Raw genomic sequence first — 24,278 nt, 5'->3', positions numbered from 1 at the left:
GGATGGTTTTTTCTCTGGCCACCCCAAGCTGGTCCATTTTGACTCTTTGGCCTGTATTAACGGGTCTTCCGTCCATGTCTTTGTGAATCCAGCCCCCCGCAAGCCAACGGGCCTTCCAGAAGACTTCAGGAGGGGCCTTCTGAGGCTAGTGAGCCCAGCTTCAGTGTGAATCGTCTGTAGGTAGGACGTTGCCTGTCAGAAAATAAAGTTCAGATTATTCTCTAGACGATTTCTTTTGTTTCCTTAGCATATTTTTTAACCCTTGAAATGACTGTCAGTTTCTTACAAGCTTTTATAACAAGCGTCACCTGGCTTCACTGATCAAGCATCTGCTTGTGTCCGGCCAGAGGCAGAGGGCTTTACAGAGTCTCCCTGAGCCCTCTCAGCCAGTCAATGGGGCAGGTACCACTCTCACTGCCTTTTTCAGAAGAGGAAAAGGAAGTTTGTAGAGTGGAAGTAATTGGCCGAGTGTTCTCCAGTGGGGGGTCCAGCAGACTCTCAGTCACCTGGCTGTGCTTTCTATGTACAACTTTATCACCAGTATCTTAGCACAGCCACATACTTCCCTGGTTTGGGATCACTGATCTGATAAATCTCCTCAGCTTCTTACAGTTAATAATCATGTGACATCTTTTTTTTTTTTTTAAAGATGTGACCTTTATAAAACAACAACACCTTTCTTTCGTATGTTTAAAACAGCAAACAAGCCTCTGACGATGTTCTGATAAAAACACAACCTCCTTCACTAATGCCATGGTTGAAGCCTAAAGTAACCACAAATAAATACAATGTTTGATGCCGAAAGGACTCTCCTTAGGTGTAACAATAAACGTGGTTACCATTTACTGAGGGAGCACTGCCTTCACAAAGTGCTTTACAGGCATTTCCTTGACCAATCCTTATTCCTCTTCTAGAAGGTTGGGATTATTATCGCCGTTTTTCAGATGAAATCGTTGAGGCTTTAAAGTGAACAGCTGGAGTAAGGGGAGAGAGAGGTTCTAGTCTAACCTCTGTCTCAGTCCCGAGGAAGGGCAAGCTACAAGCTTAATCTTTCTGAGCTTCAGTTTCCCCATCTGAAAACATGACCCCGTGTGACCTTTTTCAGTTGGGTCCCTGGAGGTTTTTTATGCAGACTCTCTTGATCTGCTTTTTAATTTACTTTAATTTTATTTAATTTTATTATTTTATTTTAGAGAGACAGAGCATGAGCAAGGGAGGGGCAGAGAGAGAGAGAGAGAAACAGAATCCGAAGAGCCTCCAGGCTCTGAGCCCTCAGCACAGAACCCCACACGGGGCTCCAACTCACAGGCAGAGAGATCATGACCTGAGCCAAAGTCAGACGCTTAACCGACTGAGCCACCCAGGCGCCCCTCTTTTGATCTGCTTTTGAAGTAAGTTCCAAATCTTTGCCACACACACAGAGCTTTGGAACTCCCTCACCATGATGAAAACAGTGCTGAATGTGATTCCTTTGTCATTTGATCCAGTCAGTTTCTTCCAGTAGTAGATGGATCTTGAGGCTTTAGGAGGAACACTTCACACAAGAAGGAGAGACTATTAACCAGCGTCTGTGAGCATGACGTCTCTGACCACTAACATTTGACCAGCTCAGAAAGGTTGTTAGGAAAAATTTTCAGTGTCCATGTGGTTCTTGCATGTACATTATTGCACCTCATCTTTGTGATTACTCTGAGAGCTGGGTATGATTGTTGTTGTCATTATTGTCCATGTTGTGCAGTCAAAACAGGCTTTTCAGGAGGAAGGTGACTTGGCTGAGATCATAGAACTTCTGGGTACAGAGCTAGAATTCAATCCAGCCACGGCTTTAGACCTGTCTTTCCTTGCCGCCAACTCTGCCTCTCATCCCAGGGGTCCTGAATTTTCAAATGACACCATGCATTGCCACCAGTTTTTAAAATTAGCAGCATATTCACCAAGAGGCACTTTAATGGAGGGCAACATGGTGGTGTGATTAAGAGGGCAGGCCCCCCATTAGAGAAGCCTGGATGTGTATCCTGGCTCTGCCACTTCTAGAAGTACGTGATCTGACCTGGGGTACTGTCAGGAGTCACGACGTTTGCTTGCCTGTGTTTGACTCTCACACTGCGGTGCCCCCACACCACAGCCGCCGTGCACCATTGGCCTAGAGTGGACTTTGCAAAAGAAACAAACCTGTGTTGCTTTAAGCCGCTGAGACGGTAGGGTTGTTTGTTAACCGCAGCATAACGCGGCTTATCCCTCTTTCTTACAAGTACCAGCCTCACAGGTTGTTGCGAGGGTTCCAGGAGAAATGTATGTAAGAACTTGACACAGTGGCTGGCTATTAGTGTAGGAGAAAAGAAATGCTTATGTGCTTCTGCTATACAAGCACCTCCAAGATAGGAGAGTAGCCAGTCCTCACACTCCCGTTCTTTTCTGTGCCTCCGTGGGGACTTGCACGCTGTTTTCCATTTTATGGAAGAAAAATGATAGAGGGACTGAAAACACATGGGATGGTGGGATGCATCATTCCTAGGGTGTGTTTAGCTAGCCTCGGACTCTGGAACTGACCAGAATTGAGAGTGCACATAGGTTCTATGGAAATAGCTCCATGTTCGTGTAAATCCAGGAGTTTAAGTTCTAATGAGAGTCTTTCCACGGCTCAAATTTTTAATACTTCAGTTTGAGCCAAAGCAGCGAACATTACCGCCCTCACTGGTTTTTAGTGGGAAATTCTAGCACTAGAAACTTGTTTTAAGACTCCAGAGAGAGGCAAATCTTAGCTGTGTATACTTGGAGGAAGCCGGATTTTATCATAAAGGTAACAAAATCCGTCTAGAAAGACTTAAAAACATCCAGTCGGCCATTCACCACTTAACTCCACAAGATGTTTTTGCCTGGGTGGCTAACAGGTAGCCATGCAGCTACGATTTGCTGGGCACCTCTAAGCAGATACGATTCATGCCTTTGCTAACAAGAAACAACTACAATAATCCAAGCAGGTGAAGAAAACCTTCAGATGTTGCTGCTCTAACCACATTTTTGTTACACTCGAATTCATTCAAAAACCTACATAAGAGACAAGAGGTACGAAATGTGTGTTCATGTTTTGCTTGGACAGATTTTGGCTCCTAGCAATTAATGCTTTCAGTCACATTAAGCATATAAATAATGCTTTGTGACATTACAGTATTTCCCATTACAGATCAATTTTGTAGCATTTGTCCATAATCCGACTTGAAATATTACCTAGAAACAAAATATGTTTTCCTTGAAACAGTCAGACCCTATTAGAAATCTAAGGCTTTACAAATCACCATGTTAACAGTTATGTCCCCTAGCTAAGGTTTTCTTTCCTTAAATAGTGTTAAATTCAGCCCCAGAAGCACTAGTCTCTGTGAGGGTTCTCTTCTTATGTGCACTGACTTGAAAGGAAAAATTTAGTGCTCAAAATATATTTAACATTTTACTATGCATAACTTAATAAATCAACCAGTATTCCCTTTGGGGGAAAAATAATGTTAGCACCTTTTACAAGTGTTATGCTTCTAATTAGGTTACAAGATATTATTTTCTCATTTTTCAAAAGACAGGTTTTCATTGCTTTAAAAAAAAAGGTGTCAGCTTATTTCTGGGTAAGAGGAGTTATTCTCATTTCCTGACCATATAATCATACACCATGGGTGAGCAAAGAAATAAAGGGAACATATATCAGAACCAAAGGTTGGAGCAGTAAAACTTAGCACTCACCAGTGGAGATTTTGCAGCCAGGAACACCTGGATCTGAGTTCTAGCCCTGCCTAGTGGAGTCAGGCGAATTACTGAACTTCTCATTCAGCAAATGTTAGCTAATTTTTAAATAATTTACACAAATTTTTCCCCCTGAAGAATATCCTCTTTGACGAAAGCTAACTACTTCTCATTCATTCAGCAACTAAGATGGACCGGACCATTGCTCTCACATCCTAGCGTGCGAAAGACAGACGGCGTACAAACAAGAACATATCAAATGGTGCAGTTGGCTGAAGGCAGCCCCCCAAAAGCTATGTCTACCTCCTAACCCGCAGAACCTGTGAATGTGATCTTCCTTGGAAAAATGGGTCTTTGCAGATTAAGTAAGGATCTTGAGAGAAGATCATCCTGGATTATCAGGGTGGTCACTAAATCCAACGACAAGTGACTTTCCAAGTCACACAGAAGAGACACAGAGAGGAAGAAAAGGCCATAAAATGGGAGGCAGAGAGTGGAGTGATACAGCCACAACCAAGGAACATGTGGGGCCACTAGACTCTGGAAGCAGCAAGGAAGGATTCTGCCCTATATCCCCCCGAGGGAGCCTGGCCCTGCCGACACCTTCATTTCAGACTCCGACCTCTAGAACCGTGAGAAACTAAGTTTCTGTTGTTGTAAGCCTCCCTCTTTGTGGGCATTTGTACATCAACCCTAGGAAACAATGGCATAAATGGTAACACGTACCGAGAAGAAAATAAGATGGGCAAATGAGACAAAATATAAACAGGGACTCAGATGTGACCACCATAAATGATGGAGTCTGGAAGGCCCCAATTAGGATGTACCAGTTGAATTCCCTGAGGACATGGGAGAGGGGTGTTCTGAATCGGAGGGCGAGGGGGCAAGTATAAAGGGCCTAACCTGGGAATTAATTTGGTGTGTGCAAAGACCAGGAAGTGAGTGGTGCTGATTATGGGAGGTGCAGGGGAGAGTGGTAGGGAGATGCTGAGACAGGAAGGAACCAGACCCTGTAGAGCCTTGTAACCTCAGAGAGACCTAACACTTATAATGACTTGCAGATGCCCTTACGAGCAGAGAAAGACGTATGGACTGATTAAATAATGAGTATATGCCAAACATTGTAGCAATCGGATTAAAACCCAGAACCTTTATAATCTTCCTCATGTAATCCCATCCCACTGTTAATTCAATATGAATAAGAATGTCACAAATAGAACATGTGAGGTCAAACACCACAGACACAGTAGAAAATCCTCAGCGGGATCCTTTATTTTGTTCACTTGCTACTTACAAGGTGAAATGTCAACCTGTAAAAGTTGTTTCTACCAGTTCAGCCAATGGCCTGGAACATCATCGTGTCCTCGTTCCACGGTGTATAGTCCTGGGGGGCAGATCCAAGGGTCGCAGCTTCACGGGGACCAGACGGCGCGGGTTCCAGAGCTCGAGCTCCCCACACTGCGCTTCCCCAGGACCCCACAGCCTCATTCCTACTGGTGATCAGCGAGGAAATGGATGGTATTTCTATTCACTTTTTCAAAGATCAGACCTACCTCATTTACATGTCAAGAAAATGTTCTCAAGTAAAATAAAGTGTTTACCATTTTCCTATAGCTCTTTGAATGCCTGGCATTCATGTTTTCCCTACCTCTAAAATTCCTTTCTTTTTCACATTATCTTTCTTGATTGCTTCTTAATGTAAAAACAAAAAGCACAAAGATAGGGATTTGTTGTGCACATTAGCAGGTCCGTGCAGAAAAATGCACGGAAGTTTGATATACCATTTACAGTGACAGCTCAGAGTACAAAGTCAAGAAGAAAGAATCTGGAATATTAGACGTGCTCTGAAATAAGCCTACACAGGAGGACACCACTGTAGTTTCATCAGAACTTTCTCTCACCAGCCGTTCAACAGTGGCAAATGCAAAAAACGTGCGGTTAAAATAACATAGCAGTCGCTTCATATATTGCCCCCAACCCACCCAACTTCTGAATATAGGGGCTCTTTCAAATTTTCTTCCCCTTTAGTCTACGTTTAATGGAAAAAGCTAAAAAATCATGTTTTAGCAAGTATCCCCAAAGCAATTTACCCAGGTTTCAATGTGTTTGGAGAGTCTCACTGAAAGAATAGCAATAATGATTTTCCAGTAAATACTGAGTGAAAAACAATTTTAACCCCAATCTGAGGTTATAAATTTGCATTTTTTGTGAATGAGACAACTGTAGCAACCATCCCAGACATGAAAAGAAAGCCTCCCATAGTCTGCTGTATGTATCAAAGCTCATCATGATTTTTTGTGAGATCTTCCCCATAATTGGTAGCTTGGCTTCCAACAAACATGTTCCAGTTGTCTAATATCTCCTCTTTAGTTAGCTTTTCATCCTGCAAGAGAGAGGAAAGACCTCTGTCACAGCAGCTCTGGTAACTCTGAGTAATAGTTCAGCATGAAGCTCATGTTATTTCATGGGTTTTCAACATCTAAAATATTACAGGTCATAATGAAGAAGCTGCTAGGTACCTCCAGCAGTCACCGTCACACTGCCCTGCAAAAACTAAACCAGAACAGCCCCCTGGCTTAAAAGCTGTGCTAAAATACATCAGGCAAGTCCTCGAGGAATTCAGAAGCTAGAATCCAGTTATGTCTACACACAGTGCTGACATTCCCCAAACAGGCCCCAAAGAATTCCATTCCCCTTTTATAGCCTGACTGAAAAACTCTACTGCGTCCCAAGAACTTGCAACAGTGATCCAACTGGAAGACACAGGACTTATTTCTAAATCTTGTTTGTTTACTTGGATATTTACCAACAGGTATTGAAGTGCTGGGCATCAGAGCCAGCAGTAAGCGCATGCTTGAAGATGCCTGGGATGTAACAGGATGGCATCCTTGCGTCTGACACATGACAGATGTTTGGTAAATTATCTGCTGAGTGACTGGCTGAATGAACAAACCTGTCCTAGGGCAACTCAGGGTATATCTCTTAAATCCCTGCCCTGCCCACAGCAAACAAAGTTACCGGTTCTGCAGTCCTAAGAGATGGCAATGAATTAAGTGTGTGGCCCATAGCAGACTATCCAGGAATGTCTGGGCCAATTGAGTTCACCGTGGGTTACCAAGGTCTTGGCTAGGGGTGCCGGGGTGGCTCAGTCAGTTAAGCGTCTGACTTTGGCTCAGGTCACTGATCTTACAGTTCCTGAGTTTGAGCCCTGCGTCCAGCTCTGTGCTGACAGCTTGGAGCCTGGAGTCTGCTTTGGATTCTGTGTCTCCCTCTCTCTCTGCTCCTCCCCCACTCACTCTCTCTCTCTCTCTCTCTCAAAAATAAATAAACATTAAAAAAAAAATTTTAAGGGGCGCCTGGGTGGTGCAGTCGGTTAAGCGTCCGACTTCAGCCAGGTCACGATCTCGCAGTTCGTGAGTTCGAGCCCCGCGTCAGGCTCTGGGCTGATGGCTCAGAGCCTGGAGCCTGTTTCCGATTCTGTGTCTCCCTCTCTCTCTGCCCCTCCCCCGTTCATGCTCTGTCTCTCTCTGTCCCAAAAATAAATAAGCATTGAAAAAAAAAAAATAAAAAAATAAATTTTTTTTAAAAATCAAGGTGTGGCTGAAGTTTACAAGTCTGTAATGTAGGTCAAGAATGACACAGCTGCATGGGCCACGGGCCAAATACTATCACTAAAGAACCAAACAGAACCAATCTTATGTAAACTGTCTCCCTTCAAGGAACGATTCCAGAACAACGTGAAATACCTTGTTTTTGTCTGACTCATACACCAGGTGTCTGGCCTCGGCCTGAGCATGGTCATAGTCCTGAGGGAGGATCCAGTGGCGAATCTCATCTTTGTCCAGCTTCCCATCCTTGTTCAGATCCCGGAACTCATTAAACTGCTCCCGTTCTGACACAACCCAGTCAGGCTCAGGGCCGTTCTCCTCGTGGGAAAACATATCCGCTAGAAGGGAAGGTTGTTCTTAGTTACGAGGACAAGTGGGAAGGTAAGTCAAGGAAAACCTGACCTCCTGAGTTTTTGGAAGGATGATGACCAGTCAAGAGACCTAACCCAGAAGTCTCGTGGGCAGTTTCTTGGGGATAATGACAGAATGATTTATCCACTATGAAAGCTGCTTGGCAGAATAGAAAGAACTGAGTTTAGGAATCAGAAGATGAATCCAGTGAGTTCAGTGACTGGGATTAAGTTACTTAATTCAGTGACTGAGTCCTAAATTGTCTTGTCTATAACATGGAGGTAATATTTAAAAACCACAGAGTTATTATGAAGATTACATAGGATACTCTCTATAAATACACTCTACAACCCAAATTGGCACTATCTAAGTGAAAAACCAATAAGGACCAACATCAAGCACTTTCTACAGTCCAGGTATTATATAAAAAATATTTTACATACACTTTTTTCATTTAATTTTCTTAACAATCTTATGAATTAGGTATTATTATTATTCCCACTTTATAGATGAAAACACTGAGGCACAGCCTTACTCCAAGGACCCACAGCTAGCATGAGCTCAAGACAATGTAGGAGCAGGAGCACTCTGCTTCCAACCCATGGCCTTTACCGCTTATTCCTTTCGTTGCTGGTATCGTTCCCAAGGGGCTTTTGCATAGATCATTTTATTTCACCCTTATAACAATTATATAAGATGGATTATTATCCTTATTATACAAAATGGCAGGAAAAGAAAAAAGAAGGCAACGTTCATATGCATTGTTTGCTAAGTCACTAGATCTTCTTGGACAACACAGCTACTCTGTGGGCAGTTTTCTCTTTGATGGAAACCCAAGTTGGAAATGTCAGGAGGTAGAGAGAGCAGGTAGTGAATCAAGGGAAAAGAGAAGCAAGACTCTTGTTTCAGCACACGTTGGACCCACACTGGAAATTTGCAGACTGTTTTTGAGAAAGAGCTGTCACATTTATTAGCTAACTTGGGCATCGTCTAATCCTACAAGCCTGGGCGCTATGTATTCCCATTTTATGGATGAGGAAGCTGAGGCTTCTCATGATTACATGACTCCCACTGGGTCACACAACTAGTAAGTGGAGAAGCCAGGGCTCCCAAGTGCAGTGCTGTTCCCAGTGCACCACATCACCACTGGTTTTCCACTCCCTCCCACCTGAAAAGAAGGCTTCTCCATCAATGAAGTCACTTGCAGGACAAGTCCACACGTCAGGCCTCTCTGACTGTGAGCTGCTCAGAACTGGATTTTCAAGCACAATGCCCCCCACCTCTCTCCCTGCCCAGTGTGAAGAATGGAATGTGTCTTTTAGGCAAAGCCACTCGGAGTTTTGCCCCTGACTTTGCACTGTTTCAATGCAGAGTTCAGGAGGGCCAGGAAGAGCACACACTTAATCAAAAGTGCTACATTGCTTGTTTCAGTCCGTCAGCCTTTTCTGTCTAATTCCATCACCACTGTCAAGGTGAGTCCACAGCTCTGAACTGTCCCTCGCGCACGCACCGGGCCAGAGGATGGCTCTGCGGCTTGCACGGACGAGTAGCCTGTCAGCATGTGTCATCCCACAAAGGTAGAGCCACCAAGATCACTTTAATTACTGTAGTGAGAGCCACCTGTCTGTTACCACAGGCCGAGGAAGAACAGCGTTCGGTCCTGCAGATCAGATATAATTTCTAATGATTAGAAGAAACTTTGCTCTCCATTACCGAAGGCACTTGTTCCTGTGCCTGGGGTGGCAAAGTGATACAACCACAGACTAGAGACTGATGGCGACTCGGGCTCCTGTATTATGCTGAAAGATAATTAACTGCTTCTATTAAATAGGAGTACAAAAATGATATGCATCCCATCCCTCAAATGATTTTCCAGCCTTTACTGACACTTGGGAGAAGAGCCACCACCACAAGGCAGCCTGCTGTTGGAACCAAGTAGCAGAGCCCTGAAGTGGCAGTGACAAGGGTCGAGTGGAAGCTGCCACGTTGCCTGCCCCAGTCCTTTATGCCTGGAGACCTACAGGCTGCTCGGGAGGGCTCTAGCCAGCCAGGTGACTTCTGACCCGGGGGCATTAATCGGAGCCCCACTCCACCAGTGCTCGGGCGCCTGACAACACACTTCCTGATGCTTGAAGGGGAGCCCATCAGAACAAAATGCTAGGTTCGGTACTCCCAAAGGATCAAAACCCAGAGGCACACAATGGCTAATCAAGGGGCAACCGTGTGCTCCGTAAAAGGAAGTACCTCTTTAAGAAGGGGCACCTTTCTGCAGATGCCTGGGTGTTCAACACAGCTCCATCTACTTAGTGCTCTTAGATCCCACAGACTGACCCACAGTGTCTTTCAGGGTCCTTCAGGGTCAGTCTGCTCTAGCCTAACTGTAAATCCGTCAGATCCCCACGTTCACTCTGCAAAGGTAAAACTACACAGTGTGGAGGAGGGCACCTCTCAGAGCCGTGGGCCCGCTCTTGGCCGCTGTGTGAAGTCCCATAAATGCCTCCCTGAGGTTGTACCACTAGGGACTGGTAATGACAAGGCCCTCCCCAGTGGGAAGGCACAACAATGGCAACTTCAGGCTTGCAGCTGTTGCTAAAAGAGACGTCTGACCAAAGCAGCTAGACATGTGTGGGTGGAAGAATGTTGCCCAGTTGGGACAGAAGAACAAGACCCTAGGCCACACTCACCAATATACTCGTCCTGATCCAGAAACCCATCCCCATTCTTGTCGATGTCCTCCAGAGTTTCCTAGGAAGCAGAGGGGAACAGAGAATGCAAGATGGCTATGTGCTCTAAGTCTGAGAATTCTACCTACTGTCCTCCTTTCTCTGGCTTTTCTGGCTGAAAATGCTTGGAAACTTTTGGCTCGTCTCTTTTCCTCCCCAGGCGTTAAGTTTCTTATCTGTAAAACAATAGGCAGTGGCTTGGGTTCCTCCTCCCCCATCCCATAGTTGTAACAGCACAACACTCTCTTCACATGAAAATGTACGTATAAGCCCAGAGGGACTCTGATTTTACCAAGAAGCCATGCCAGGCCAACTATCTCCATCATCCAGCCAAATCATCCTCGGGGGTACCTGTGAGGAACCCAGCTCGGGAACCACCAGCCTAGATAATCACAAAAAAATAGATTCCAGTGCTAACTGGACTATGAAGGCTGGGTTGGTGTCATAAAAATACGAAACAGTGAGCAACTAAAAAATAAAAGTGTATCTGACTTTTGAATGTATGTGTTCTATGTTTAGTCCATTAGACTTCTTAATTAGGTTTATTGTGAGGGTGAGTAATTAAATGAATTTACTGTCCATTGTCACAGCAACTCACAGGCATATCCTGGGTTAAAGAAAATAGCCACCCAAGAGCAGAGCGTCAATCCAGAGGCACATAATCTTCTTGTGGACAATTCCCTAATCTTCATCTGCCTCTGGCAAGTTAGGTGTGGCTAAATGGATGTTGGGTGGTAAAAAGAAATGTTTCTTAGAGCCACTGCCCAGTCCTTAGTGTCTTGGTGGTCATGAGAAGGAAGAATAAACCAAGAGTGGATACCACCTACCAGCTGGAAAACTAAAATATAGTCCAGAGCCGATTATGAACAAAAACTTTAGCCACTTGTTTCCCAGCATCAAAGCAGTCAGAACTGGCCTGGCATATCTGCCCAGGAAAGAGATGATGGCATTTATTTTACTGTCATGGCAAATGAAGACATTTGGGACCCTGCCAGCCACTATGGAAAGCAACTACACTCAGAGGCCTTATAAGCATCTCTCAAAGCCTAGGGTCAGACTCATTCATCCTCCAAAGACCCAGCCCGAAGAGGAGTGTCCTTCCAGCTACAGTTTTATTTTAAGTTTCTATATGTTTTAACAACCATGCATTCCATTTCAGAGTCTTTTCCCAGTTCCTTCAAGGGTGCAAAATGGACAGAGACTAGCTAGTTGCTCACAAAACCCTTCTGCTCTTTTCGGGCACACATCTGTATTTCCCTGCCTTGTCATATCTAGAAGCAGTCCGTGGAAGGTAAAAGGGAAGATGATTCATTTCCTGGCCAGAACAGTAATGGTAGACTGTTGCCTTCTCCTCATTCCCTATCTTTTCCTTTGTCTCCCAGCTGGTTGTTGCCAGGATGACCTTGAAGCCACAAGATGGCAGAGTGTAAGATGTAAGTAGCCTGAAAGTACTTGGAGAAGTGCCCAGAAGACCCACCTGACTCAGGCCATCTGCACTGGACTTGGTATAAGCAAAAATAAGCTCTGTTTTACATGGCTAGGATTGGGGCTGTTTGTTACAGCAGCTAGCCTGCCCTGACTCACAGTGGTAGACAAGTATTCCATTGTATTCTACTTCAGAGTTCTTCTCCAATTCCCCGCAGGTTGAATGAAGAATGCTCTTTCTTTAGAAGAAGGGACAAGACTTTGGTACAGATTTTGCTCTGGTCTTTTCCCAGTCCGGGCTCTTTATCTTACCAAAACCACAATTTCCTTCATATGCTCAAACTCCTCAGGGTGCAAAAAGGCGGTGAACTCCTCCCGAGTGGCTATCTGGTCACCATCGAGGTCTGCAGCCTTGAACCTTCTCTCATCACGTGGCAGCATCTTTTTAAAGGTGTTATGATCTAAAGGATCTTGAAACTCTTCAGGGTTTCCTGCAAGATGTGTGCAGAAACATTTAAACTGGGCTGCTAAGGAAAGCATTTCCTTCCAGATCAGTCATCCTTCATGCCTAAATGGTACACACAGGACAAAAAAGGTCCTGACCAATTGAGTTCTTTGAAGCATTTTACCTTTAGCATCTGTCCCTTCATCCCTCCTATAATCCAGGCCCCAACGGCTTATTGGGGGCATTATAGCAAGTGGTTAGGAGTGCTGGCTTTAGGCTTTTCTTCGCAGAACTCTGCTCTCATAATATCATTCTTTGACCTAGAACATGCACAGGCTCCCTAGTACCTGCAATATTCTGTCTAGACATTTCTGTCTGGCCTTCATAATCTCCCTTAATGTAACCACGAGTGTGTGCTCCACCAGCTCTCCTGAGACTTATCTCCTAGCTCTCTCTACCACGTACCCAGTGGGGCTGCACTCTACGCTTTGCACACATCCCTCTACCTTCACAAACACGCATGTCTTACATCCAAACCCTACCCACTGCTGAATTCACTGCTGCACCTTTGCTCCTCCAATGGACCCACCTTCCCCACTTGCCTCTATCTCTCCAAATATATATCCATTTTTCAAGGCCCAGCTCCCAGACCACCCTCCACCAGGAAACCTTCCCTGACTGCTTCAGCTCACTCGGTCCTTGCTGTCTGAAACTTGGCAGCATTTTGAGACTGTAGCACAGGCACACTTCATCTCTGCTCTGTTCTCTTTGTTCTTTGTGCCTCTGAGATTGTAAGCTCATATTGGGCGGCAACCTAAGTCACTTTTTATTGGACCCGGGACCCCTCCCGCTACTCACCACCCACAGCTTCACTCAGGGTAAGGAGCTCTGTACATTCTTAGTAAGCAGAGGAGGATGTTATACAAGCAGGCTCTACTTAGGGGGTTGTGACATCTCCCGGAGGCAGTAGATGTGTTGAGAGAGGAGAGGCTCCCGCAAGGAGCTTGTTATGTGGGCCCCAGCTGTGCGAATGCTCAGGCAGCACCTCTTACCTAGGTAGTAACCATAGGTGGCTTGTTTGTATTCTTCCCAGGAAATTTTATCATCTTTGTCCCGATCATAATCCTTCCAGACTTTAGCGACATTATCGTAAATGTATCTTCTCTGCACTCGCTTGATCCAAGTTTTCAGCTCTTCAGTAGTAACAAAGCCATCCCCATCACTGTCAATTCGGTCAACAATCTTCCTGTAGTTAAAAAAAAAAAAAACCCACAAGGCTATTATCAAGGCTTGTGTGATCCTGATCCAGAAAAAGATCAAACACCGCAGAATCTAAAATGCATAAGCAAGTGAAATAAAAGCAATGATCCAATTGTGCTGGAAAGGATGTTAAAGTTCATCTTTCTGAGGGTAATATGCGTCCTCCCCCCATTGCCAATGGCAGACACTACTAGCGGACCATGCCCTCTGTCCTGATAAACCCAGGCGTGCCTCTGAATCCTTCTCAACACAGCACTGTGCAGGTGGACACCACCAATTGATGAGAGTTGATTGTGAGATGAAACCCAACAGTCTTCTCCAGATGCAGTCCAACTCCCTTGTGTTACAGTGATGGAAACAGAGGCTGAGAGAAATGAGACGACTTTTCCAAGATCACACAGCTAATATTTAGTATAACAGGGTAAGAACCCATGTCTTCTGGTGCTAGGTCTAATGCAAAATAAAATAAAATAAAATTTGAAAAAAAGGAAAATTCTAGGTAAACCAGAAGATAAGCGAGTTCTTTTCTTTTTCTTCTTCTTCTTCTTTTTTAAAATATCACCACTTTGGACTCATACTCGACACTTAGAAGACCAGATCTTGTTGGCCAAAGCATAAAACGTCAGGGATGAAAGAGCCTTCACATCATGAAAACTATTCAAGAAGCCTGACCAGCTGAGCCAGCTGCAGGAGCCTACACCCTGCCCTTTGGGCGAAGATACCTATGTCCAGGGGGGGTCTCCTGCTCCACAGCTAGCCCGGGGTCCAGCGACTGCCCGCTGGACTCTACTGAGGTACCCCCAAACCCTGGTCCAAAGTAAACTTCAGGCTGGGAACTCACCAGTGTCCATCTCTAGGCCAGAGGGTCCCAAGCTAGAGATGCAGTCCCTGTGGGGAACTTCAAGGACACCCACAAGCCATTTCCAATGCTTAAGAAAGTTCCAGTAGTCCATTTACCTGGGATGCGGTCAGCCAGGCTACTTAGGGATTTATTTCTTTGCTTAGAGCTGCAGTCTATCAACTCAGCGGGAAAATCTTACTGTCAACAGAAGTTCTAACTGACAGTTACTCTTTCATTAATTAGAAATGGGGAAGGAATTTATTAGTTCGTATAAAGTTACTGTCTCCTACCTGAACCTGGGGAGCCCGTTTCCCTCTTCCTCAGGAAAGTGTGAGTGCTACAAACAGCTTTCCTGTGTCCCCTCATTTGCCATCTTAACAGGTCCCAGAGCTAACAGACTAAGCCTCAAGTATCCTCAGGCTTCCTTCTAGGGATTCACAGCCTTTCTGGATCTCAGTTTGCCTGACTATAAATTGGAACACCTGCTTTACAAGGGATGTTGTGGGGAATACAGGAGAGAATGTGTGCCCAGCCTCACTAAGGGCAGCAATCTAGATCACAGGTGGATGGAGAACTCAGCGAACACCCAGCAGGTAACAGAAGTAACAGAAGTGAGCCAAGACTCCAGGTGGAGCCTCAGGCAACCTGGAGATGCCCATCTCTGCTCCAGACGATGAATGCCACATGGGAATAGAAGTCCACGGTGTCAAGAGAAACCAGAAATCAGGGTCTGTATGTGAAATCGCTCAGCTTAAATGTGGGCAAGTAATTTACATTTTTTCTAAGAGCTCATAGCATGTTTGTGACTGCGTGTGGCCTGTGGGCCTCCGCTCTGCAAGCCCCTTGGCCTAGCTGTCTCCAGAAGCTCTCGAACTGTCACATTTTCAGAATCTAAGGTCAGGTGGTGACTGCCTGGATCCAGCCCAACCCCGGGGTGGGGGGGGAGGGCGGGCAGAGGGGACTGCTGCACCAGGAGCTGTGGGCAGAAAGGTGGCTTTTCATGTTCCATCACGTCCCAACCTTCCACCCACCTTCTAGCCTGGATTTACCTTACAGGTGAGTGTGTGTCCACTGCCTGTCTGGTAGCTCAGGCCAGAGACCAGATGTCCCCCCAGAGACCACTTCCCCACCCCACGTTAAGTCCAGAGCAAGCACTGACTGTTCTACTTCCCACGTGCCTGGATTCACAGTCTCCTGCCCTCAGGACTAGCTGTGCCTGGTTAAGGCACTCGTGGCCACTCCCCTGCCCCTGGTCTCTCCACCTGCGCCTCAGTTATATTCTCTGTCCTCCTGCCTGTCTGACATTACTAACAAGTTTTTGGGATGGTGACATTTTGATTACGTACAGGATAACACCTAATCTCTACCTCAAAGAGATCCTTCCTGCTCTGCTCTTAGGTCCCCTCCCACCTCCCACTTCTGCCCTGTCCCTTTACTGTCCCAACAGCCTTCATCCCCCAGAACAGGTTTCAAGACTTTTATAAGCAGGCTGTTTTCAGGAATGCCTTCCTCTGCTTGTGCACCTGGCGACCTCTGAGCCATCCTGCAATCTCTGATCAGGTGACGTCCCCAAACCCCTAAGCCCCGCTCTCCAACCTGAAGCCCTAGGGGCTCCTTTTCCAGAGTGTGGTCACTGTGGTTTTTACCTGCCGCCATCATAGCAATTACACATTAGTGTCTGCTTGTGTTTCTCTCCTCTACTTTTATTTATTAAAAAAAATTTTTTTAATGTTTATTTTTGAAGGAAAGAGAGACAGATTGTGAGCGGGGGAGGGGCAGAGAGAGAGGGAGACAGAGTCGGAAGCAGGCTCCAGGCTCCGAGCTGTCAGCACAGAGCCCGACGCGGGGCTCAAACTCACGAAGAGCGAGATCATGACCTGAGCCCAAGTCGGCTGCTTAACCGACTGAGCCACCCAGGCTCCCCTCTTCTACTTTTAATTATAAGTACTTTGAGGCCTAGAGCATAAGGTTTTATCTTTGTATCTGCCAAGCATCTAACACGGTGCCTGGCACACAATAGCCATGGAAATGTTTGTTGCATGAATACATGAACGAAGTTAAGGTGTCCCTACCAGGGCCAAATGCAGAGCAACTTCACCAGCACTAGCTCTCACCACTAGGCTTATGGTCATGATAAAGGCATTAAACTGGAAGCTGTTAGGACTGCAAACTGCAGAGTTCCCTACTCCAAATCCCAAAACCTCCCCTCCTCCTCGTAGGTGACAGTGCTGCCTCTCAGGGTCCCAGAATAAATCAGTTTCCAAGTGCTTCAAAGCTAATACAATAGACTGAACTCATCAATGGCCCCCATTGTGAAGTCCTGAACAAGAAGAGAAAAGTACTTCTCGGCAAAATAAAAGGTGATTGTTTGGAGGTGACTTTGAAGTCCAAAGATCTTTTTATCAGGGCGGGCAGATGGTGCACCCACACAATAGGTATAATTTAGCCTCATATCTTAACCAACCACACTGGCCTTTGGTGGCCCCCTTCAGCACAGGGATGGCTGTTCTTTTTCATGTATCAGGACAGAAAGATCCTCCACTCCCAGGAAGCAGGTTCCAGGAGGCCTGGTGCCCAGTAGGCAGGGCTACTGGGACCCTCCCCCGCCCAGCCTCCACTTGGGACCAGGCCATGGCTGCTGATTCCTCTATGGAAGGGTTCCCAGATACCTCTGCACAATGACCAAGTGTGTCCCCAGGGGACCCGCAGAGGGTGCACTGAGATGTACCTAAGTTTTGTTTTCCAGGTTTGGTTCCTGATTCAACTGCCTTCAACTGTGAAATTCACAATCTGCCGCCACACCCTCCAGCTTTTTGCCCTCAGTTGCCAAGGGACTGGGTGCCTCCGCAGACATCTGCTGGAAAGAGAAACTGGGGGACCGGTTTCCATTCCCACTTCCCACTCCCTATCCCCTAATGTCCCTATCTTCTCACCAAGGTTTGTATATGCCCACTTCTACAATCTCTACTATTAGGCAGGAGGCAAGAACACCCCTGCCGCGGCCCAAGAACACCCGCCAGGAATCTACCCTCTCCCTCATCTGCTCCTTCAGCTTTGATCCATTTGTGTTCATCCTGCAGACCTTCTTAGCAGTGTCACAAAACCTCCACCCCGGGAACTGGGGGAGAAGAGGGAAACTGGGAAGGTGGGGAAGAACTCATGTCACTAAAAGGCCACTGTGCACAAACTCTTCTTTTGTACCCACTCTCCCCTCCCTTCTGATGCAACCGAGGGGAGGGGGCGGGCCCTCGCCGCCCTGGCTCCCGCTGCCGCTGCCACGTTCCTGCCTCCCCGCGGGAAGCCACCCCGGCCCGGGCGCGGCGGCTGTCCCCACGCTCTGGTCCCCAGCCCGCGGGCAATTCAGCGCGAGCCGGGCCGCCGCAGCACCCGCCGGACCCCGCCCTCCGCCCGCGCGCCCGATTTCGCTTTCGCTTTGCTTTGCGGCGCGCGTCCCGCGTGGCTCCCGCCGGGGTGTCCCCGCGGGCACCTGCGACGCCCCCCAGCGCGGCCGGGACCGCGGCCTCACCCCAGCCTCTCCTTGCTCTCCTCCGAGGTGAGCTGGTCGAAGGTCTTGGAGTCCTCTTTGCCCAGGAAGGCCTCGTGGTCGTACTGGAAGCTCTGGTTGTCCTCGGCCGGCCGCTCGCCCAGCTCCGAGTCGGGCCGCACCACGCGCTCCTTGCGTACCGTGGGTTTGGCCCGCAGCGCCCCGGGCGCCAGCGCCAGCGCCAGCAGCAGCCCCAGGGCGAGCCCCAGGAGGCGGTCGCGGCCGCCACGCGCCATCGTCAGGACGGGAGAGCGGCCCGCGGGGAGGCACGGAGCGAGCGACCAGGACGGCGACTGGGGAGTGGGGGCTCCCAGCGCGGTGGCGGCGGCGGCAGCGGCGGGGGAGGGGACGGGCCCGCCCCGCGCCAGAGCGAAGGGGCGCGCCCCGGACCGCGGGCAGGGAAGCTTCGGGCAGCCCGGCTCACGCGCCCATTGGCCGCCGGGCCGCGGGGAGGGGGGAGGCCGGGGAGGCCGAGCCACGTCGCCAGCCCGGGTGGTGGGCGCGGGGCTCGGGTTTCTCCTCGGCCCCTCCCCGCGATCTCGTCGCGAGGGGCGGGCCCAGGCGTACTGGGCTGGGGACTCCGGGCTCCTAGGAAGACGGGGAAGTTCTTTGTCAAGCAACAGATGTTCAGGATAAAATTCCCTTTCTCTTCTTCCAGTTATGGAGAATTGAAAGGAACGAGGCGCTGCCCCTCCCCAACTTCCAGCTGGGCGCCTGTACCCCAGCCCTAGACCTCAACCCCAAGATGCGCTCTTAAACCAAATTCATCCCCACTTACCCAAACTTGGAGTCTGGTTACAAACACAAGAGGCTGGAAAGAAACCTGGGTGGCTGAGGTCCACTAGAAACCAGGGCGCAAACCCAAATGTTGGGGAGGGCCCAACGAGTAGATATGACGAGGGGCCAGCTAAACTGAGCGGTCCTGTATATGCCGGCTGCCAGGAGTGCAGGCCCCAACCTGGCAGATAGTCCCGTTACCTCCCCCGCCAAATCAGGATTTCAGAGGTCCATGTTTCCATTTCTGAACCACGGTAACTCATTTTACAAAAACACTGCGCAATTCAAACAAATCTTGCCTATACATTGAATGCTGGGTAATGCTACCAATATAGAGAAGTTCTGTAGAACTTTCTGCAGCCATAAAAATGTTCTATCTCTGGGCTGTCCAATAGTGAGTATTGAGACACTTGATATGTACCGAGTGTAACTAAGGTTTTGAAATTTTAATTTATGTTCAAACTTAAATAGCTACATGTGGCCAGTGGTTGTCATGCTGGATGGTACAGGTCTAGAGCAATGACTCTGTGTCATAGCCTTTTGAGACTCATTGAAAACCAAGGGCCTCCTTCCAGGAAAATGTGCATATAATTACTGACATGAATGTTTGATTAAAGTTTCAGGATGTTCATGGATTGTCTGAAGGCCTACTCTTGTGCCTCAGGTTCAGCATCCCTAGAAAACTAAACCTGTGGTCGAAGAGAGGAGCCCCCTGGACAGAGGTACTCCTGGAGCATTTCCTTTATCTTGTTCTGTCTCCCCATCCTGATAGTCTAGAAAAGGTCACTGGGCTGTGCCTCTTGCTCTTGTAAGAAGGATGCCAGGACATTATTGGCATAGATCCAAGTACCTTTTTTATGAGGACTTCTTTCAATCAATTAATGAATAATTATTGTATGCCCATCATGGCCTAATTACTGGCCTGGGTGATGAGGGTACGATGCAGGATAAGACCTTCATGGTCTCTGCAGCTACAGGGTTTGTGAATAGATCATTCATTCATTCATTCATTCAATAAACTAAGCACCTGTTAAATGTCAGGGCTGTGATGGGTACTGGTTTACCAAGTAGCAAATCAGTGTGATAAGTGCTGCGGGGGAAGGCATTCAGTATTATGGGGGTACATCAGAGGGACAGAACCCAGATTTGGGGATCCACTGGGGAAAGCCTCCTAGAGAAAAGGACATCTAAACAGAGACTGAAGGTAGGTGGGTTAAGCCAGACAGCAGGGGTGTGGATATATGAGGGGAGAACAAGGTTCTGTGTGAGCTGGCACAGAGCAGAGGAGTTTGAGGTATTATCCTGGTGATGCTGTACATCCCCATCTGCCCGCAGTGAGATGCAGGGATGTAGTAGTCCTCAGTGACTCACCAAACCTGAGCTGACTTTTCGTGGGACAGGAAGTGTGGTGCTTGAGACCAGATGTATTTCCCACCGCCGGTACAGAGGCTTGAATTTCTAGCAATAGAGAAACATTACTCTGGGTGTATAAGAGCTCCTTATTAAAATGCAAGGGCCCTGAGTAGGTGGCTTTGTACCTTCAGTGCTCATCACACAAGCAGGATGTGAATTGAGTAGGGGGGAGAAAGAGGAGTGGGAGGAGGCACAGAAAGATCAAGAGGAGGAGGATTAGGAAGGGAATAGGAAAGTGGGTGGGGATTGGAGATAGTCTTTGCTTTGCTTATTCACAGCTTTGCCACAGGCAGGCTGGGCCCCTGGGATTGATCCAGACTCTCAGGATTGAGGACAGCACATCCTTTGCCCTATCCTAGTTGGCTTTCTGCCAGACACTAGTGCTTTCCAATAGTTAGATTGTTCCAGAGGTAATCTTGGCTCCTGTGAGAATCACCAGAGAATTCCAGCACTGCTGTAAACCCGGAAGAGCTTATATAATTTCCCCTGGGATGGCACACACTTTTTCTGTTTCTTTTGATGGAAACTAAAATGTCAAAATAATTATTCTTCCCACCCCCCACTACTTGTTAAAAGACCTTATTTATTTGGAGTTTAGGTTTTCTTTACCATTTCAAAAACTCAATTTATTTAAAGTAAAAAACAACAACAACAACAAAAGAAAACAGCTCACCCACAGTGAGCCCCACATCAGGCATCCCAAGTTTTACAACATACACTTGAGAGACAAGCCTACAAAACATTTAACTTTGAAAACCAATGGGGCTCTCATCCCAAGACCCACAAGACTGGGAGTGAGCTGAGAAACTGCTCTTCAAGGGCTCAAGGGCTCAGGCTCATCAGCTTCTGGGTCCAGCTCAGGAATGGCTGGTTGCACCCAGACTTTAAGTGAAGGGGGTTCACCTTTTTATATGAAAGCATCCCAGAGCACCAGAATCTCCCAGAAGGGAGCTTTTATACACATGTGGTGCCCTGAGTTTTGTGGCTGTGGCCTGGGACTCTCTTGATCATGTGGCTCTGAAGACCAGGGAGCTTGCAACCCTTGTCCCGTGGAACCATAATAATTGGTGTCACCATCATAGGCCCTATCTGGTGCACCAATTTTTGTGGCTACTGCTGGGGGGCACTTCTACATCACCTAGCTCTGGTGGCCAGCAGGACTTACGCTAGTGGGTCCCACAGGACTATGAACAAAGGAGACAGAGTTCTTAACCAGCTGACACCCCAGGGAAGAAAGAGCAAGAGGAGACAGACCCAGAAGCTCAGTCTTTCTGTGAAAGAGGCATATTAGCTAATCATCATCAGACTGAGACTTTAGGGGCAACGTTCTAATTAAACAGGCATCTAGGTGCTAACTGTGATCCTTTCCAGAGAACTCTGAGGGTAGGCTCTGTCTTTAGTCTCACCTTCTGTTGCAATCCAAAGTGCCAGTGTCTTCCTGGAGGGTGCCCATGTCCGGTGCCCCATTTTGGTGGCTGTTGCCAGGGGACACATTTACATTGCTTGGCTCTGGTGGCCAGTAGGGCTTATGCTGGTGATCCCACACTTTTTATTTGCACACTTTTAAAAAAATGTTTTTTAATATTTATTCACTTTTTTTTGAGGGGGGGTGCAAGCGGGGAAGGGGCAGAGAGAGAGGGAGACAGAATCCAAAGCAGGCTCCAGGCTCTGAGCTGTCAGCACAAAGCCTGATGTGGGGCTCAAACTCACAAACCGTGAGACCATGACCTGAGCTGAAGTCTGAGGCTTAACCGACTGAGCCACCCAGTGCCCCTATATTTGCATACTTTAAAAGCTGTTGCCTGAGGGTTTGGTTTCCAGTAAGTCTGAATCTAGCTGCTGAGATCCTCCCCCTTTGAGACACTGACAAGTCTTGGTACATCCTCAACCACTGGGAGCCATTAAATATATAATAGCCTCCTTGGACATGCACAAAGGTTTAAAAGGCAACAAAGAGCTGAGGCAGGGTTGAGTGACAAGGTTCATCTCCTACACAAGGCTACTCCTTGTGTGGACTGGGAGAGGGGACTGTTTCATCTACTAGATAGAAACCAACACAGGGAATCTGGCAAAATGAAGAAAACAGAAGTATAGGTTCCAAATGAAAGAACAAACTAAAAACTCAGAAAAAGCTGTAGTGAAGTGGAGATAAGGAATTTATACTTATCTCTGATAAAGAATGCAAAGTAATGGTCATAAAGATGCTCACCAAATGGGGGAAGAATAGATGATCACAGTGAGAACTTCAACAAAGAGCTGGAAAATGTAAGAAAGTACCAAACAGATGCCACAAAGCTCAAGAATACAATAGATGAACTGAAATATACACTAGAGGGGTCAACGGCAGACTAGATGAAGTAGAAGAAAGAATCAGTCAACTCAAAGACAGAGCAGTGGAATTCACCCAAACAGAGCAGCAAAAAGAAAGAAAGAAAAAAGAGTAGAAAAGAGTGAAGATCACTTAAGAGACTTTAGGAACAATGTCTAAAAGTAACATTTTCATTATCGGTCTCGCAAAAGGAGAAGAGAGAGAAAAAGGGGCAGAAATCTGATTTGAAGAAATAATGGTTGAAGCTTCCCTAACTTGGGGAAAGACATAGATGTCCAGACCCAGGAAGCCCAGAGAATTCCAAATAAGAAGAACCCAAAGAGACTCACACTAAGACATATTACAATCAAAATGTCCGAAGTTAAAGACAAGAAGAGGATATTAAAAGTAGCAACATAAAAACAACATGTTACAGGGGAATCCTCATAAGATTATCAGCATATTTTCCAGCAGGAAAGTAGCAGGCCAGAACGGAGTGCTGGAAAACAAACAAACAAACAAACAAACAGCCAAAAAAAACTTCCAAATGAGAATTTGGAAGTTATCATTCAGAAGTGAAGGAGAGATACAGTGTTTTTCAGACAAACAAAAACTAAAGGAGCTCACCAGTAAACTGGCCTTATAAGAAATGGTAAAGGGCCTTCTTTAAGTTGAAAAGAAAGGATGCTAATTAGTAACAAGAACACACATGAAATCACAAGCCAGCGAGTTTACCAGAGAGAACCCAGAAAAGAGACAGCTAGGTGCCTCCTGGGGTCAGAACCACCTCAAATACTGATCCCAAAAAACTTTGGCAAGGATTATGAGTTTAATGGGATCAGACTGGGGAGCTGTCTTTGCCCAGGACATTGTCTAAAACTATAGAGCAATTAGCTGGCAATTAGTGGTGTCTAAATTTGGTTGTGACCCAGGAAATAGTCAAAGAGAGCTCTCTTTAAACCACTGTCATTCCAGGGTGACAGTGACTGTGTGCATGTCTAAGGCAGCACTTCCAAAGGAGCAATGCCACAGCCTTCACAATGTGGAGGAAGAGGCTTCTCTAAGAGAGTCCAGCCAGTTCCTAAGCAAATAAACAAGCAAACAACAAGAAGACCTGGAGGAGGAAGACGAGTATCTGGAGTTGTGACAGTACGTTATCTAAAATAACCGGTTTTCAAAAAAAAATTACAAGACATTCAGGGGCACCTGGGTGGCTCATTCAGTTGAGTGTCTGGCTCTTGATTTCGGCTCAGGTCACGATCCCAGGGTGGTGGGATCGAGCCCTGCATTGGGCTCTGTGTTGAGCATGGAGTCAGCTTGGGATTCTCTCTCTCCCCCCCCACCCTCCAGCCCCTCTCCCCTGTTTGCACTCTCTCTCTCTCTAAAATAAAAAAAAAAATTAAAAAATGTTTAATGTTTATTTATTTATATAGAGAGACAGAGCATGAGCAGGGGAGGGGCAGAGAGAGAGGAAGACACAGAATCTGAAGCAGGCTCCAGGCTCTGAGCTGTCAGCACAGAGCCCGACGCGGGGCTCCAACTCACAGACCGCAAGATCATGACCTGAGCTGAAGTTGGACACTCAACCAACTGAGCCATCCAGGTGCCCCTAAATTTTTTTTTAATTTAAAAATTATAAGACATTCAAAGAAATATGAAAATATGACCCATATACAGGGAAAAAAATATAGGCAACAGAAATGGCCACTGAGAGGAACCATATCCTGTAGCCAATCAACCAGGAATCCTGTATCCAGCAAAGCTGCCTCTCAAAAGTGATAACGAAATAAAGGCATGCCCAGATAGGTAAAAGTAGAGAATTCATTGCTAGTAGATTTACCTTACAAGAAACAT

General features: G+C 46.8%; 1 protein-coding gene across 1 annotated transcript; it reads right to left on the bottom strand.

The window, feature by feature from the left end:
* Positions 1-4,971: 4,971 nt before the first annotated feature.
* Positions 4,972-18,474, bottom strand: RCN1 (reticulocalbin 1). Its single transcript, XM_043580878.1, has 6 exons — positions 17,909-18,474; positions 13,334-13,527; positions 12,149-12,327; positions 10,373-10,433; positions 7,476-7,675; positions 4,972-6,112 (listed from the first exon to the last, which is right to left on the bottom strand). Exons 1-6 carry the CDS (start codon positions 18,160-18,162, stop codon positions 6,005-6,007), a joined length of 996 nt encoding a protein of 331 aa, XP_043436813.1. The 5' UTR covers positions 18,163-18,474; the 3' UTR covers positions 4,972-6,004.
* Between the last annotated feature and the right edge of the window lie 5,804 nt (positions 18,475-24,278).

Source organism: Prionailurus bengalensis, chromosome D1, assembly GCF_016509475.1.
Source record: "Prionailurus bengalensis isolate Pbe53 chromosome D1, Fcat_Pben_1.1_paternal_pri, whole genome shotgun sequence".
Classification (NCBI taxonomy): Eukaryota; Metazoa; Chordata; class Mammalia; order Carnivora; family Felidae; genus Prionailurus; species Prionailurus bengalensis.
Note: the sequence above shows the minus strand (reverse complement) of the source record. Positions and strands in the feature narration are given on the sequence as shown.